This window comes from Antedon bifida, chromosome 6 (assembly GCF_963402885.1).
Source record: "Antedon bifida chromosome 6, ecAntBifi1.1, whole genome shotgun sequence".
NCBI classification, from domain to species: domain Eukaryota; kingdom Metazoa; phylum Echinodermata; class Crinoidea; order Comatulida; family Antedonidae; genus Antedon; species Antedon bifida.
This window is the reverse complement of record NC_136231.1, coordinates 16972894-16989938: the sequence shown is the minus strand read 5'-3', so window position 1 is coordinate 16989938 and position 17045 is coordinate 16972894. Positions and strand designations below refer to the sequence as shown.

Below are 17045 nucleotides of genomic sequence, written 5' to 3'. Positions count from 1 at the left end.
AGATTTGAACATGCAACCTCCGTCAAAAAGGGGTTTTTTGTTTGCTTTCATAGGTAGGTGATGCAAAAATCATGAATTATTCACTAGTTTAATCTAATTTATTGAATATTCACGACGTAATCATTGACTACCTAACAACAAATTGTTTATTGACAAGGCATTCCATTTTACAAAATTAGCAAAAACATTATTTTAAATAATCAAATTGCCTTATTTGCATAATATACTATTGTAAACTATAAAACAGAGATATTAATAAATCATAATGAAAAGATTCTGGTGTATTTATTATATTTGAATTATTCATTTATACAACTTACTATATTTTCATCACACATCTAATAGCGAGTTTGAGAATGTGAATTAAACTTATATTTTGGCAAAGAGAAAAATCCTAGTACTGGAAGAGGAATCGAACCCAGGAGACTAGGATTATAAGCAAAGCCTACTTTAAAGCATTGCATTACAACTATGATTTTAAACAAATATTTTATGGAATACATAATGTATGTATGTATCTATTTCATAAATTGGCAACAACAATCAACAAAATGTTTAATCAAAAACATAAACTTAAAATCAGTAAACAATTATAGTATAACAGCAATTAGAGGATGGATACCACAGAGCACTGATTAGAGAGGTCTTTCACAACTGTTCAGGTGTATCAAATCGAACAACAATGTTAATTGAACACAAGACTAAGGGCCTGTTCAGACCTACGGAGTTATGCTTTCGTATTGTACGCGGCGCACAACTCCATAGGTCTGATCCAGGAAAAGATTAGTGGAAGCCACCTCGTACGACACTGATCTTTCGTTTGTTACGACAGCTCAAGGTACAGGATTAGTGAACCCCGCTTACGATACGAAAGTCATGCATCAATGATTTTGACCTCTAACCAATCAAATTTACTCCTGCCTACCAGATGTTCACCCAAATCGGTGACAATTCAGTTTGTAACGAAAGCGTTAGGTAGGCAAATCTGAACACTTTGCTGTTACGACGCTAATTATAATATGACATTGCTTGCGATATGAAAGCATAACTCCATGGATCTAACATACCCATAGGAAGGTGATTTATACTAAAGCACCAATAAAGAGAATCACATAACTTTTGACTACATTGATTACGATACAATTTACTATGAAAAGGGTTTGGTTTGGATCACCTTAGCTCTAGATTCTAGCAAGTACACTACTTGGTTAACTGAATAAAAAATACTCCACCAAGGAGCATCTAAAAATAAATACAAACATGAAGTAAAAGTGAACCAAAATTAAATAACAAACATTGTCAGCCATTTATTCCTGACTGACTCAATGTCTTTAATATTGCACCAATATATTCAGATATAATATGATACTATACTACTAGTGTAATTCTGTACATTTTACACATAATAATGCATGGCTCTTTACCATACAATGGATTGAAATGACACTTCATATACATGATTACAGATCCATTTAGGAAAAGGCAGTATTTCCTTTTAGGTTCATTTTATTCATATTCATGTGCACCATATCGACTACCCTGGCCTGATATTGTTTAAGCATGGTGGTCTTTCTTAAATTACATAGCTGCAGATCGTCTATTGAATTTCCAATGTACAACCCATGTCTTATTCACAAGATGGTAATTATTAATAAAATAAAAATACAAACTGGTTGTCTTGTTATTTGGAACATTGAAATTGATATTAATTATTGACTGAGTGTACCTAGATTGATTGTAACTTCATTTTGTAGCCAGGAGATTTCAGGCACCTTCTCTTCAGTATTACGCAATGGAGTGGAAATATTCTTGAAGACATATCTCAATATGAAAGACACCTAGGAAATACAAATACCATTCAAACATGATTTATGGGAATATCATATTGCATTTTTATATGGATTAACAGCCACAGAATACATTCTAAATCACCTGGTGATACACTGAATATTAATTAATTTGAAATACATAAAATTTAAAAATTGTCTTAAGAAACCAGGAAGATTACATCAGTAATAATATTTATATTATTATACTTTTGATTGAATTCGTACAGATGAAAGTATAAGTTTTACACACTCAATACAGTTATTTTATATATTACACACAAAATACTTCAACTGTATTGATTTAAGCATTAAGCATTAGTCATTAATATAGACTGTAGTTGGTAAATCTTCTTAGCACATTAGTACACAACGTTGTACTTACTATTACATCATTAGTAGACGAAAGAGGTGTCACTTTAACTAGAATACCCAGCTTGTGAGCACGACGAAACTGCACAATCCTGAAAAAGAAATGTAGATGATCAAAGTTTCTTCCTCTAAACTACAAGATCTTCAATTACAATGTGCCTCAAAGCTTTCATGGATTTCATTAAAGATACAAATAAGTCTGTCAACTACAAAACCATAATTGGTTTTTAAAGCTTGGTTCCCAATAGTGACACAACGCAAGGGCATAACGTGATTTGACCAATCACAAGCGATGGATTATTCAAACTGTGGATTGTCATTGGTCAACTAACTTGCGTACGTTCTTGCGTTGGGTCTCTAGTGGGAACCACGCCTTATTAAAGAGGAAAATTATATATTATCGATATAATAGAACTGTAAAATCACAGAAACATACAGATAATTTAGTTAACTATAAGAACTCAGAAAGTGTAGTGGTAAATCATTTGACTTAAAATTCAATTAAAGGATAAATGAATATTATGTGGATAGACCTGTGTTTGTTACTTACTCTGGTTTATCATCAAATTGTGTTCCATCTTGTGGTTGGTCATCGAACTCTGCTGTATCATCTTTAGCAGCCAAAATGAGCTCATCCTCAGGAACAACAATCTACAATAAAATTAGTGAGTTAAGCTCTGTCTACACTATCAAACTAGCTTCACAAAAAAATGTGATGTGCCTAAATATGGTAGTGATATGACATCATCATGTCCATATATGGGCACATCACATTTTTTGTCACATAAAATTGATAGTGTTGTTAGAGCTTTAAGCTCTGTCTACACTTTCAAACTATTTTTTTGGGAAAAAAATGGTAGTGATGTGCCCAAATGGTCATATATGGTCATATATGGCCACATCACATTTTTTTTGTCAAACTAGTTTGATAGTGTAGACAGAGCTTAAAGCTTTTAAAGTTATACGGTATATTCATTGAACAGAAAGCATAGAGTTTAGCTACCTAGAAGCTGACCATGAATGATCTCACCTTAGAGTTGGCTAATGGGCTGTTTTCAGGCTCAATTGCTTCTAACTTGATGTTAGTTGTGTACTCCATTGGATTCACTAACAATAATGTCACATGACTCTCACGCTCAAAATTTAGATTGGGCACAAGAAATATGCGAACATCAGGTAAATAATGCCTGAATAAAACAATATTAGTGTAATAGTGTTATTTTACTGGCCTTAAGCCAGCCTACTTTTATATACTTTTCTTATATTTACTAGTTTCCTGTGTGTATGTAGAAAACATTTATTACAAATTATTCTTGGCCAACATGTATTTTAAATTTTAATTCTAAACCGGCCTGTGATTAAATAATTTAATTAATTAATTTAAAAATGATAAAGATGAAGAAATCTGTGAATAAATAAAATAGAATGAGAAAAAGCCAATCCAACCAAGATTCAAACTCAGAATCTTCTGCCTTATTTGCATATGTCATAAACATTAGACCACTGAGACTGGCATGGTATTATTCAAATTTGATTGGATAGCGAATCTTTACCACCCTTGTGGCATGGTCTGGCAGAATTATTCTTCTATAGATAAAAATTCAGCAATTCTTCATTTATTATTTTAATTATTTTACAGTGACTACAAGAAAAGGGAATTTTACTTACAGAGCAATTAACTGTAATTTAAACTTAATGGAAGAGGGATTGAACTCTGGTTTACTTAGGTTGTGTTCACATTCCTAAAATCAAAATAAAATAGTAACATAATAATAAATGCCTCCTGTAAAATTGCAAGATTTTGGATGCAAATCAAAATACAATGTGTTTCATGTTGTACAACAGTAGAACCGCTCTGTTGGGACATCCCAATTAGGAAAACACAGGTTTTAACACTACAAACCAACCCCTATTTAGGGGACACATCCCTATTCAGGGGACACATCCCTATTCAGGGGAGACACCTCTATTAAGGAACACTTTATTGGGTCCTGGTGGTGTCTTCATATTAGGGGTTCACTGTATAATCATTTTTACACAAACCAGCAGTGGTGTTGGTAGTCTATGAGTGAGATACCTACCTGTATAGACTCTACATATGCCATTATTCCCAATATGGACACCCCTCGAAAGGAAAATGGAATAGTCCAGGCGCCGTAGCGGGCCGTACAAACGTCTCTCACGCATGACATCGTCCTCATATTCCGAGATCCACGTGATCACGGCGAGGGGAGGCGGGAGGGATTGCTATACAGGTAGGTATCTCACTCATAGACTACCAACACCACTGCTGGTTTGTGTAGTCTATTTCGTGAGATCCCTACCTGTATAGACTCTACATATGCCAGAGTAGCACCGGCATCAGGAGGAGGGCGTGATTGTGACTAAAACCAAACTTACCCTACTTAGGAGGCCGACAAATTGCCGACGCTACGGTCGCCTGGGACGAGACAACGTCCTGAAGGTAGCACGATGAAAAAGTGGTCTGAGCTCTCCACCATGCCGCCGCTAAAATATCCGAAACGGGCACACCCCGAAATAACGCCCACGAAGCCACTGAGCCACGCACCTCGTGCATATGAGCTGGCGGCGGCAAGCGTGAAGATGCATACGCTGACTTGATGGCGGAAACGACCCAACGGGCTATCGTATCCTTAGAGGCGGGGCCATGGGGTTTTATTGTCGTCACAAACAGATGTGACGTTCCGTTTCGTAAATGTTGCGTGCGATTAACATATATTTGTATCGCACGCACTGGGCACCAAAGCCTGTCTTCTCGCACAGAGGAGTGCGAGGAAATTTTAGAAATAAAAATGGTTGGTGGAGAGTGGTTCAGGGTTTGGGTCTTTGCTAAGAACCCTGCTCGGAAAGTGAGACGAACACCGTTGTTCTCAAACCGAATATGGCCAGGGTCTAAGGAAAGTGCGTGAATCTCACCCTTACGCTTACATGACGCTGCGGATACTAGAAACGCAGTCTTAATAGAAATATCGAGCAGAGATGCTGAACCAAGGGGTTCGTATGGCGGCTTTGTAAGGGCCTCAAGGACCGAGTTTAAGTCCCACCGGGGAAGCAAAGACCGCACGGGAGGTCGAACATTAAACATTCCTCTTATCAGCATCGATAGTTCTAAAGAGGAGGATACTGACGATCCGTCGGGGAACCTCGGTAATACTACCGCAATAGCTGACCGGTACCCCGCTATGGTTCTGACCTGGAGTCCCGACTCAAATAGGCCATGGAGAAACCGGGAGACTTCGCCTAGAGAGGCGGAATGAGGATCGATTTCATAACCGGCACACCATTGATAAAAACGCTTAAGGCGGCTGTTGTATAGTGTTCTTGTCGACTCCCGTCGAGACTGGGCTGCCAACAAGGCAGGCCCGTCTGGAATTCCTGCACTTCTGAGGCGATTCCTGACAAGGGCCAGGCAGTCAGCGTCAGGGATTGCAGGTTGTGAAGGCCCAGCCGGGCCCGGGATTGAACTAAGAGATCGGGCCGAATTGGCAGGGTCCTGGGCTGAGAATAAAGCAGACTCAGCATTGTGGGAAACCAAGTTTGGCGAGACCACCATGGAGCTACCAGGAGGATTTTGCATTGATGGCGGCGAATGTGAGATATGACCAGAGGGATGAGGGAAAGAGGCGGAAAGGCATACGCCCACATCCCGTTCCATGAGATCGACAGGGCGTCGGTGGCCCAGGCCGTGCCTTCTGGGTACCGGGAGCAAAAAATCGGAAGTTGAGCATTCCGGTTCGTCGCAAACAGGTCGATGAGAGGTCGTCCAAACGTGTTGAAGATCTGTTGGACGACGGCTGTCGATAACATCCACTCGGTCGGAAGGACAGAGCCCTTGCGACGGGAGAGGGCATCGGCAATCGTGTTGAGTTTGCCGGGAATGTGAATTGCTTTTAGGTGGATCCCCTGCTGGTGGCACCAGTTTAGGAGCTGCCATGTGTAACAACACAGGGTTGGGGAGTGCGTCCCGCCCTGACGGTTGATGTAAGATACCACCGTGGCGCTGTCGGACAGCACCAAAACAGCCTCCCCGTGACATAAGTGGAGCAGGCTGTGTAGAGTATTTGAGACTGCAAGAAGTTCTAGGACATTTATGTGGAGGGCTGATTCCAACATGGTCCAGGTTCCCGCTACCTGCTCGGAAGGCGCATGACCGCCCCACCCAGAGAGGGAGGCATCGACGGTGACTCGCACCGACGGAATAGGATCGAAGAAAGGTTTTCCCCCGTCCAACCCTCCTGGTTGAAGCCACCACTGAACGTGAGAAGCTACGAATGTATTTAGCGGGACCTGGGCCAGAATGTTTCTGGAGGAAGGGGAAAAATGATAAAGGAGGTGGAGTTGCATCGGACGCATGTGAAGTCGGCAGTCCGGAACTAAATCTACGAAACTCGCAAGGTATCCCAGAACTTTCAGCCACATCAGGGCTGGAGATGATGGTCGGGACAACAGGAGTTTTATCGCTGCCCGACAGGTCTCTATGCGAGCTTGTGATGGGAACGCCAGGGACTGAATGAGATCTAGACGGGCCCCAAGAAACAGTGGGTACTGAGACGGGGTGAGAACTGATTTTTGATAATTGATAATGAAACCTGCGGCTTCTGTGATCTTCAATACAAGGCCGACGTGGCTTACGAGGGCCTGTTTGGAATTTGCAAGAATTAGCCAATCGTCCAGGTACATGAAGATTCTTACCCCCATCGAGTGGAATACTGCCCCCAGTGCCTTGACTACCCGAGTGAAGACCCGTGGGGCAGTGGACAGACCAAACGGAAGGGCTCTGAACTGGTATAGTTCCCCGTCCAGGAGAAACCGTAGCCAATGACGGTCCTCTGGGGAAATGGGAATGTGGAAATAGGCGTCTTTTAAGTCTAGAGATGCTGCCCAGTCCCTGGGACACAGGCCACGTAGGACCGTGACCAGCGTGTCCATTCTGAACCTTACCGGGATTATAAACTGATTTAAACTTCGGAGGTTGAGAATAGGACGCCAACCCCCCGATGCCTTTTCTGTGAGAAATAGTGTAGAAAGGTAGCCTTTTGTAAGGGATGTGAGAGGGACTCGTGAGAATGCTCCCTTCTGCATTAATTCTTTGACCCCATCGAATAAGGCCTTCTTCCTGATTGGGCAGGAAGGAATTTGAGTTGGCCTCTGTGGACCCATATGCGGAAGTGAGGTGAATTCTATCCTGTAACCCGCGTACAGGGTACTTACAACCCACGAGTCTACTCCCATGGACTCCCAGACCTGTGCCCATGAGAGGTGGGATGGAAGACGAGGAATGTGGCTGAGGAGGAGGCCTCGGTTGGCTTGGCACCTGGTAAGGGTTAGTGGCCCAGCGTTGCGAGCGAGAAGTGCGACGGTCACGACGCTTTACGCCGCCAGACGCTTTAGAATTGGTTTGGCGACGCGCCTCTAGCTCGCGGGCCCAAGCCTCTTCCCTTGATGCGAACAGACCAGAAAATAAATCTTCGGACTGGAAGGAAGGGGAATCCATGAACCGTTCAAAATGACCCGGATCAATAGACGACGCACGCAAGACGTTTGTGCGCCGGGCATCCCCTGCCGAGACCACTACGGTGTTGAACTGATCGGCAATAAGCCCCATACATTCCCGGAGAATGGTAACGGCGTCTGGGACCAACGTCGGAGCCGCCTCATTATCTGAGAGGAATGAGAGGAGGATCCCGCAGATGTTAACAGCGCGGATCCCTTCCCGGGCAGCCCTATCGTGGGTGCGCAGGGTACTTTCCAGGATTGCCTGCGTTTTATCCGGGAAGATGTTCGCTGATGGCTTTAATTGCTGATCATCCCGGAGCCGATTCTTAGCGGCCCGGGGTATCTGTGGTTCCCGAATCATTGTTGGTCTTCGGGAACGGGGAAGGTGCTTGCCAGGCACCGGGCAGATGGTTTTATGACCTTAGCGGTCCTTAATATTTTGGCCTGACGGTTAATTCGTCTCAGCAAGTCTGGGTGGATCCCCACAACAGGCACATTAGAGGTCGTCGCAGTTTGGGAGAGCGAGTCCCAACGGCCACCGCCCAGAGAACCTCCAGAAGCATCAGGTGTTTCATACGGGATTCCCAAGTGGGAAAGAATACCCGGTAGCGCCCTAGAGACGAGCTGGTGAAGTCCGGACGGGAGAGGCGTATCATCGTCAAATTCAGGCTCCGACCCATCATCTATGTCAGTGGAATCCCCACAGACCCGCACCTCGATACCTGGATTGTTAAGCGAGGGGACGGGAAGAGGTGCCCTGGACGATCCAGTTTTAATACGCTCCCTCTCCTCTAGGGTCTTACTCACTTGCTCTGATATTAATTACAGCATATCCGGGCTTAGCACCTGAGGTACAGGCGGCGGGTCAGGGAGTACGACCCCGGAGCTAACAGACATGGCTCTACCAGGGGGGCTAGAGTGCGCCAAGGCCCACTCATCGGCGGTAATGAACTTCGCCGCAGGCCAGCGTATGCATACCTCGCAGGTCGCAGATTGGCTGCATTTGCGGCAGCGCGGGCACGCCAAATGGCGGTCCAGCTTCGTGGACGGGCGGGGCCCGCCACACACGGAACAGGCTGCGGCTTTACGAGCAGACATGGCTACAAACAATACGGATACTGTTGGTAGAAGCTTCGTTCGCAAGAATGCTGCTAAACACAATAAGTCCACAAAGGTATGCGTTGCTAGCCAGGTGTCCTTTGTTATTGTTCTTTTAATTAGTTTTCCTTCAAGGTTTCAAGGTCACACGTCCGCTTTCCATGGAAAGCGAAAGGAATATGAGGACGATGTCATGCGTGAGAGACGTTTGTACGGCCCGCTACGGCGCCTGGACTATTCCATTTTCCTTTCGAGGGGTGTCCATATTGGGAATAATGGCATATGTAGAGTCTATACAGGTAGGGATCTCACGAAATAGACTAATAAGGGTTGATATCGCACAATAGGAATTCATGCAAAAGTGTGTAATTATATTACTGTACATTATTATTATATTATTAAATTAAGAAGAAACAACATACCCGGCATCTCTGTGACCTTTTAATTAGAAGGTGTTTGTGGCGTGGAAACAGTTCATTGATGTTTGAGCAACTAAACTCTGGTTGCATATGACGCTGTTCAATGGCTGCCACTACAAAAACAAATTTTGAAATTTTAATCCAAGTCATCTATTTATTTACCTATCCATAAACCATGTAGTTTTATTTAGAAGAAGCAGTATACTTTACTAAAAAATACAGAGCATAAAACATTAAAAAGGCATAATATATCAGACAAAAGTATAACGTAATTATGTCAATATACACTATACAATTGTTATTGTTTAATATTATGTTCACAAACTGTACTTGACTGAATGAATATCGTTTCTTCATTTGTTGATGAGGAGGCAAAACAATATTAATAATTTTGCTTGTGAAATGCGATTACCTTTTTCAAGAACGACAGCTTGAGTGTAAAATTTAGCAGGTAAAGGTTCAACTTCTTCTGATGCCTCGACTTCATCAACTGCTATCTCTTTTTCATTGTTTTCAATTGTTTTAAGCCTAAAAAAAATAACTTATTTGTAACTTATTCCGATCTAGTATTCTTACTACAAATTAAATCCAAGATACAGAAAAAGCTTTCCTTTGGGACACTCCTATTAAGTGGACACTTTCCTGTGAATTGACATATGGAAAATATAGGATATAGGAAATATATGTTTTAACATTACTATCAACCCTATTCAGGAGACACATGTCCTGTAGGAACTCTCTACTGTAGCAGATAATGTTATGAATGTTATAGCTACATTGTTAGTTAAGCTAATGTACTTACGAAGCAAGGGCACTCATTAAAGCACTACTCCTACGAGATGTACGACTGCTTGCTGACTTTTCTGGCATACTAAAATAAGTACGTCGCCGTGTAAATCTTTTTCGTTCACGTTCTTGTTTTTCGCGGATAGAAAGCTGTCTGTAGTATTCCAACAGGTCAGAAATCTGATGAGGAAATATTAATTATTATTATCCAAAATAGCTACAAAACAATAAAATATTGATAAATAATAACATCAATACTAATGCTCTGAATTGTGTACAGTACTTGGTAAATTTTCAAAGATTAAATTGGGATAATGGTATACATAATTGTTTAGCTGTTGTTCTATCATATTATTCTCATATAGACAGATAGCAAGGGTAGGCAGATAGCCAGGGTAGGCAGATAGCAAGGGTAGGCAGATAGCATTGTTAGCAAGGGTAGGCAGATAGCAATGGTAGGCAGATAGCAAGGGTAGGCAGATAGCAAGGGTAGGCAGATAGCAAGGGTAGGTAGATAGCAATGGTAGGCAGATAGCAAGGGTAGGCAGATAGCAAGGGTAGGCAGATAGCAAGGGTAGGCAGATAGCAAGGGTAGGCAGATAGCAAGGGTAGGCAGATAGCAAGGGTAGGCAGATAGCAAGGGTAGGCAGATAGCAAGGGTAGGCAGATCGCAAGGGTAGGCAGATCGCAATGGTAGCCATAAGTGAGTTCATTCACTGTCCTTCTTAAAGGTGGCAACCCTGTTTACAAAACAAACATAATACACATGATAGTCTTTATTGGCATCTGATAGGATTGGAACCCAGGACCCTGGGATGGTAGCCGAGTATCAACAAGCTAAAAAACCACTATATAATACTAACCCTTGTGGTGTTTGCATTCTCCTTTTCATCCCACTGCCCACTAGCTAATTAGATAAAGAAAATTAGATGAGTTTAGTTTACAAATCTTTAAAGTTTGTTTATTGTAAATCAAATCAAAATTAAAACATATATTACCCGCTTGCTTATCTTTTATTCCAATATCTCGAGAGCTCCACCGGCAGAATCCACATGCCAAGTAGTATACTTTTCTTGTGGTACTCTTCTTTTGATCCTCAACATCAGGCTGTGCAACGCTGGTCGCTCGTGTTGACAGTGTATGAGAACAGCTTGGACAATCAAAGCAGTTTGCACACCTGGTATTGTAAATATATGCAAATCCAAAGTTTATTTAGGTGTACTATTTTAATATAGGCCTACAATTTTTTGGGCAAATAAGCCAAAAGCATCAGCACATCCTAATTAGGTGGTAATCTGTTTTAAACATACAGTGCACTCAAGAGGTAAATGTACACCAAAAGTCAGTGGAATTGGTAGCCACCAGGTGTATCATTGTATTTTATTCACATATCATTATTAGTTCTACTGTAGGTTTGGAGTTTTATCCGTTGAGCTACTACCCGATGTTGGTGCTTGATAGCAGTTCCAAAAATAAATAAACTATCTAATATTAATATATAAAGTTATGAACTTAAGAATATAACAAACCTATTCTTTTTCAACTTCGCCTCTGCAGATGGCATGTTCTCGAGACAATTTGGGCAAAAATGAGAATCGACCTGAAAGAAATCAGAAACAATTTGTCTTTATACCAGACCTACTCATTTGCTTACCGTATAGACTCCCTTATAACTTAAGGGTTAGGTCTAGCCGGTAAACAGTTATTTTGGTCTTTATTACGTTGTTGCATCCTTTTCAGTTTCTAAACACCTTGGCTTCCTATACAATATGTTATTTGTATGAAGTTATCTCTAATACAGACAACATTAAAACATTATGTTCTGGTTTAGCATAAACAATTAAGCATACAATGTTAAAATACTTGGATATTTGAATTGTTTTGGTACTATCTAGAGACTAGGCAATTAATATAACAGTTTAATTATTAATATTTAATTTTACTCATCTCTTTGTCAAAAATGTAAATGAAAAATAATAGTATATTATTATTACATTTTAAAAATTATTATTGGACAAAATGCCACAAAATAATTTGACATTTACTCTTGCCCAAAAAATAAAAGAAAATAGTGTAATGCTGAAAATAAATACAGTTAGGCCTAGTGTCAAAATGGGCTAGGATAGTACATACAAAAATTGAAGTTTATTTTATTATTAGTTAAAAAATTAGCTTGGTCTTTGTCTAATTTATTTCAGAGCGCCCAACATATTATATAGTGATGAATTATTCTATGGCCTACTAAATATAGCAGACAACTCAGACAGAGAAGAGCAGTGGAAAATGACCACGCCCACAACCGGTTCCACCCTCCGTCCTGCTGCTGCTGCTGGCTCACTTGACTTCAGTTTCAGCAGTCTGGCTAAACTACGGCTGGCTAGTCCAGCAGAAATCGGATGCATACTCGCTGTACATTAATAAAGTAAAATGAAATACCTCGTGCGATACACATCGTTTGCATCTTAGTTTCATACAATGTTTGCAGAAATAAAGTTTTGTGATAGGTGAACGAATACCACAAGAACATAAGATTTGAACCTTTTCATATTGCTGCAAGTCTGCCATCTTTTTCATTTGTGGTGGCGATTTCACCCCTGACCTTTGTAAGATATCCAGACGTTTGTCATTTGAGATATTATGAGACAAGGAATGTAGATATTTTTAAGCAATAAAAACAATGATGATGTATTACAGTGAGTTATAAAAAAAATATTTTAATAACTATTGCTGTTTTTAATAGTTTACCAAGTACAACAACAAACATTTGTGTTACAGGAATTTAAGATACATCTGGAAATAAAAGGCTATCGACCGGTGTCACGTGGTATCGGAACATTGCTCATTCATCGAACATGGCATCTGGAGAAGTTACCAAAATACGTAAAGAGGTAATTATCAAGTCGATTATAAAAGCAAAATAATTCACTTTTTTATGATTAAGCATATAATATAATAAATCATTTATTAAAGCATTTTTGTATAAAAAATTACGTAATTTTGCGTTGATTTGTCAGAGTAATCTGATAATTTAAACATCGAGAAATCAGGAAGATCGAGTCCATCATGAGAGAGGGAAGGCAGTATCCTACCCTGTGCTGTGTGTGGCGTGTAGTATGACAAGAGAGACACTTTAGTTACCACACAGTACTATGCCTAGCTAATAGCCTATGATGAGGAAGTACTTTCTTGTTTTTATATTGTTTGTATGTATGTAGTACATACATACAAGTAGATATCTGATTAATGTAGTAGGTATCACACCCTGCACCTAATTTATAAATAAAAGCATGCCATTTTTGTTTAGAAATAGAGAGTTGTACATTTTTACAAAAGGAAATTTTATATTAATTTTGTATTTTATTTCTATATTTAATATAATAATAACGCATCTCTTATCTAGCCTACTACACAGTACTGTACCAGAGCAACAGATGATCGGACATATGCCCAAAAATGGGTCCAGTTTTTAAGGGCCAGATTGTCTTATGTGCTAGGAAAAATCGTCAAAACTTTAGTATTGGAAAATTCTCATTGAAACTATTACTATATTTTAAAGCCATAGGGTATCTTAAATACAGAAATTGACACAGTATATATATTACTATATATATTTTTTTTATAAAGGAGAAGGATGAAGCAGAGGAGGTTCCCGAAACAAAAGAAGGAAAAGAAGTGATTAAAAAAGAAATTGATGTCACCCCTGATCATGCAATCAAACATCCTTTAGAAAACAAATGGGCCCTATGGTTCTTCAAAAACGACAAGTCAAAATCATGGGCTGATAATCTTAGAGTTGTAACAACCTTTGATACAGTTGAAGACTTCTGGGCGTAAGTCATTTGAAGCATTGCATAATTCATAGCATGTTTCATTGTACATTATATCAGTAGAGGTTTTGTTCTATTCTAACTAATTATGTTTTTGATTGACCTATTTCACTGCACATCTTACTGTGATTATTGATACATTGTTTATAGGCTATAAAACCCCAAATTATTTAGGTGTTTTCAAATTTAATATTCTAGTCAAAATCAAACCGCCTACTGTAGAGAATAATTTCATTGATCAAACCCACACCTGAAGTGTTCATGTCTTTCATAATTTGATGTAAAAAAACATGCTATACAGTATTTTTAAAATAGATATTGTGCATAAATGTGTTAAACTATACAGTAACAATCCTGATTAAAATGTCAGTACAATAATCAGGTTTCATTTATTGTTTAATTAGGGTATACAATCATATACAACTTGCAAGTAAACTTGTAACAGGATGTGACTATTCATTATTCAAGGTAAACTATGACACTCTTTTTCATTCAACTATAACATTTGGTGTTTTCCCATTAAAAGATCATGACATAACAGTTTTGTGAAAGTCCTAATTCGCATGATGGTTGGTAAATGATGCTGTTTTGCACCAGAGGCGCTATACAGTACCTGTCATTTTGAGCATAACCTCACAACTTTGGGCAAAAAAAATACATCTACTATTTCTACAAAGCACATAATTATGTGACAAATTTAGTGCGGGTTTCAAGAATCATGGTGCTGTGGTGATTCCCTATGCCCCCCTGACATATATTTTAGCGTATTTTTTCTTTTTCTTAATAAAGGATGGAGTGAAACCAATGTGGGAAGATGATCAAAACAAAGCAGGTGGAAGGTGGCTTGTGAACATTGACAAAAGAAATCGTACTTCTGATATAGATCATTTATGGCTAGAAACAGTAAGTGAAATGGAAATATATGTTTTAAGACTATTGATAACCCATATCCAAGGGACACTTTGTGTGTTCCCTTAATTGGGCCTCTACTGTAATAGTAATACTTTTTTTTTATCTGTATGTAGTTATTGTGCTTAGTTGGTGAAGCATTTGAAGACCAAGGTGATCATGTCAACGGTTGTGTTATTAATATACGACCTAAGGCATATAAGATAGCAATATGGACTGGTTCACAAAATGAGGAAAGTGTAATGGCTGTCGGGTAAGTTCATTATTTACCTCCTCTCTACTCTAGTGTCTCGAGCTGATCTTCAAGAGGTTCATTGCATCATTGAACAAAAGTCAATTGTAATTGCCTTTGCCTCTAATTGAGTCATAGGAAAATATGCCAAATATGAAAATGAAACTGTGGAAAACAATTTACATTGACTTAATTAGCCTGTTAAATTGAAATAATCACCAATTAATAATACTAAATATAATTTATTTCTTTTAGACGAAAATTTAAAAGTAGACTTAACTTACCAACAAGAGCAATAATTGGATTTGAGGTAAGATAAAAACAAAATAGAGAAAAATAATCCTATCGCATAGTTAATGTGATAAGATCTGTTTTACTGTTATTGTTCATACTATAGTGTGTTTAAAAGCAATTGCAATCGCCTAAAAGGAGAGATAAGGTTTCAAATTTGTTCCTACTTTTACACTGCAATTACATACTGAGATGAACTTACTGTATTTGAATTTCATGATATAAAACACAATTATCTTCTTCTTCAGTCCCATGCAGATACTAAAGTGAAAACAGGATCAATGGCGAAACACAAGTACTCCGTATGATCAGATCTGAAGAACGAGGGACGATTAAAAAAACGGAGTGGATTGGATAAAACAAACTGGAATAACAAACCTATCCAAGATACGATACCAGCAACAGACCAAGATGTGTATAAAATAACTGGTGATCGAGAGCCTTTTAAGTGCTAGGCTCTGCTTGTTCTGTTGTGGGCACTTAATTAGTGAACCTGAGGAGGGGAGGAGTCAATGGCCCTGTAGCTACATAAAAGCTCAAGAAATGCTGGCCTAACTACTATAATAACCATATTAAACGTGAAGTTGATAACTGATTTATCACCGGTATGGTAGTGTACTGACATGACTTTAATTTTTTTTATTCTTAAAGCAAAATAGTATAGGTGTTAATTAAATGAGTCAGCTGCCTAATCATAAATTAAAAAAAGACTTTAAACCTCTGTGTACATTTTTAGTTTTGCCGATGCGTTTCAAAAACAAGATGTACCAACTAAATTAAAGTAAAGATTGCAAATTGCACAAATTAATCATTATACTAATGCATCTGCTAACATGTATTTTGCAGAGATATTTAACTAAAATGATTTTAAAAAGCATGTTTGTTTAAAAAGAAATAGTGGAGAGGGTGCAACTATGAAGCTAAATTAGAAAGTGTCATACATGATCATACTAATAGTTTATTTCACATTTTTTATGAAGGGATGTAATGCCTAAAAGAAGAAGACTCTTTATCTAGGCTTAAACGTTTCGGTATTGTACTTTTTGATATTCATTTTTTATAGTTAAAAAGTATTAACCTGAACTTATATTTAAGTTTTGCTGTAAGCACTGTTTGTGTTCAATTATGAAATTCTCCTAACTTGTCTGTTGTGTTGTGTATAGATCATCTCATAAATATAATCAACTAGTTTGCATCTCATTTATTTGTAGAAAAAATATTCTGTTATAAAAGAAACTGTAATATAGATAGTAGTTTAGGGTGATAAAGTTTGTTTGATAAGTTTACAATATACTTCATTATAAAACATACAGTAATTGGGTTTACTGCTTGAATTAGATCTTTCTGTAAAGGAAATAGTGTTTAATATTCAGATTTTAGACTTTATCGTTATTCAACTCAACATTTAGAATCAAGAGTTTAGGGCAAGTTTAGATAAGTTTTAAGATTTAAATCGTTATTTTATTAACTGGAAAATCAGTGTTTTTTTTTTAAATAATCGGAAATATCAAAGAATTTGTTTATATGTTTAATGAGTCAAGATTGATTTATCATTTTCTGTATTTAAGATGATTATTATTAAAAACCTAGTCAGACCCCCAACATGGGGTATTTAGCTTAATTTGGTGTCGTTTGTATGTACTGTATGGATTATGAGTAAAGCTCTGTTACTATCAAATATGGCAGTGATAATAGATCATCATGTCCATATGGGCACATCACATTTTTTTGTCACATAGTTTGATAGTGTAGACGAGGAAACACTAGG

General features: G+C 38.7%; 2 protein-coding genes across 2 annotated transcripts; one reads left to right on the top strand and one right to left on the bottom strand.

Moving 5' to 3' along the window:
• Positions 1–1467: 1467 nt before the first annotated feature.
• LOC144845358 (dynactin subunit 4-like) lies at positions 1468–12588 on the bottom strand. The gene is made up of 12 exons (XM_078702628.1): positions 12455–12588; positions 11548–11618; positions 11017–11195; positions 10882–10925; positions 10035–10198; positions 9645–9760; positions 9236–9345; positions 3867–3940; positions 3229–3385; positions 2749–2849; positions 2212–2290; positions 1468–1838 (listed from the first exon to the last, which is right to left on the bottom strand). Exons 1-12 carry the CDS (start codon positions 12581–12583, stop codon positions 1710–1712), a joined length of 1353 nt encoding a protein of 450 aa, XP_078558754.1. The 5' UTR covers positions 12584–12588; the 3' UTR covers positions 1468–1709.
• A 188-nt stretch (positions 12589–12776) lies between these two features.
• On the top strand, positions 12777–16898 carry LOC144845360 (eukaryotic translation initiation factor 4E-like). The gene is made up of 7 exons (XM_078702631.1): positions 12777–12906; positions 13643–13848; positions 14250–14313; positions 14635–14748; positions 14871–15007; positions 15242–15296; positions 15526–16898. Exons 1-7 carry the CDS (start codon positions 12871–12873, stop codon positions 15583–15585), a joined length of 672 nt encoding a protein of 223 aa, XP_078558757.1. The 5' UTR covers positions 12777–12870; the 3' UTR covers positions 15586–16898.
• The last annotated feature ends 147 nt before the right edge of the window (positions 16899–17045 follow it).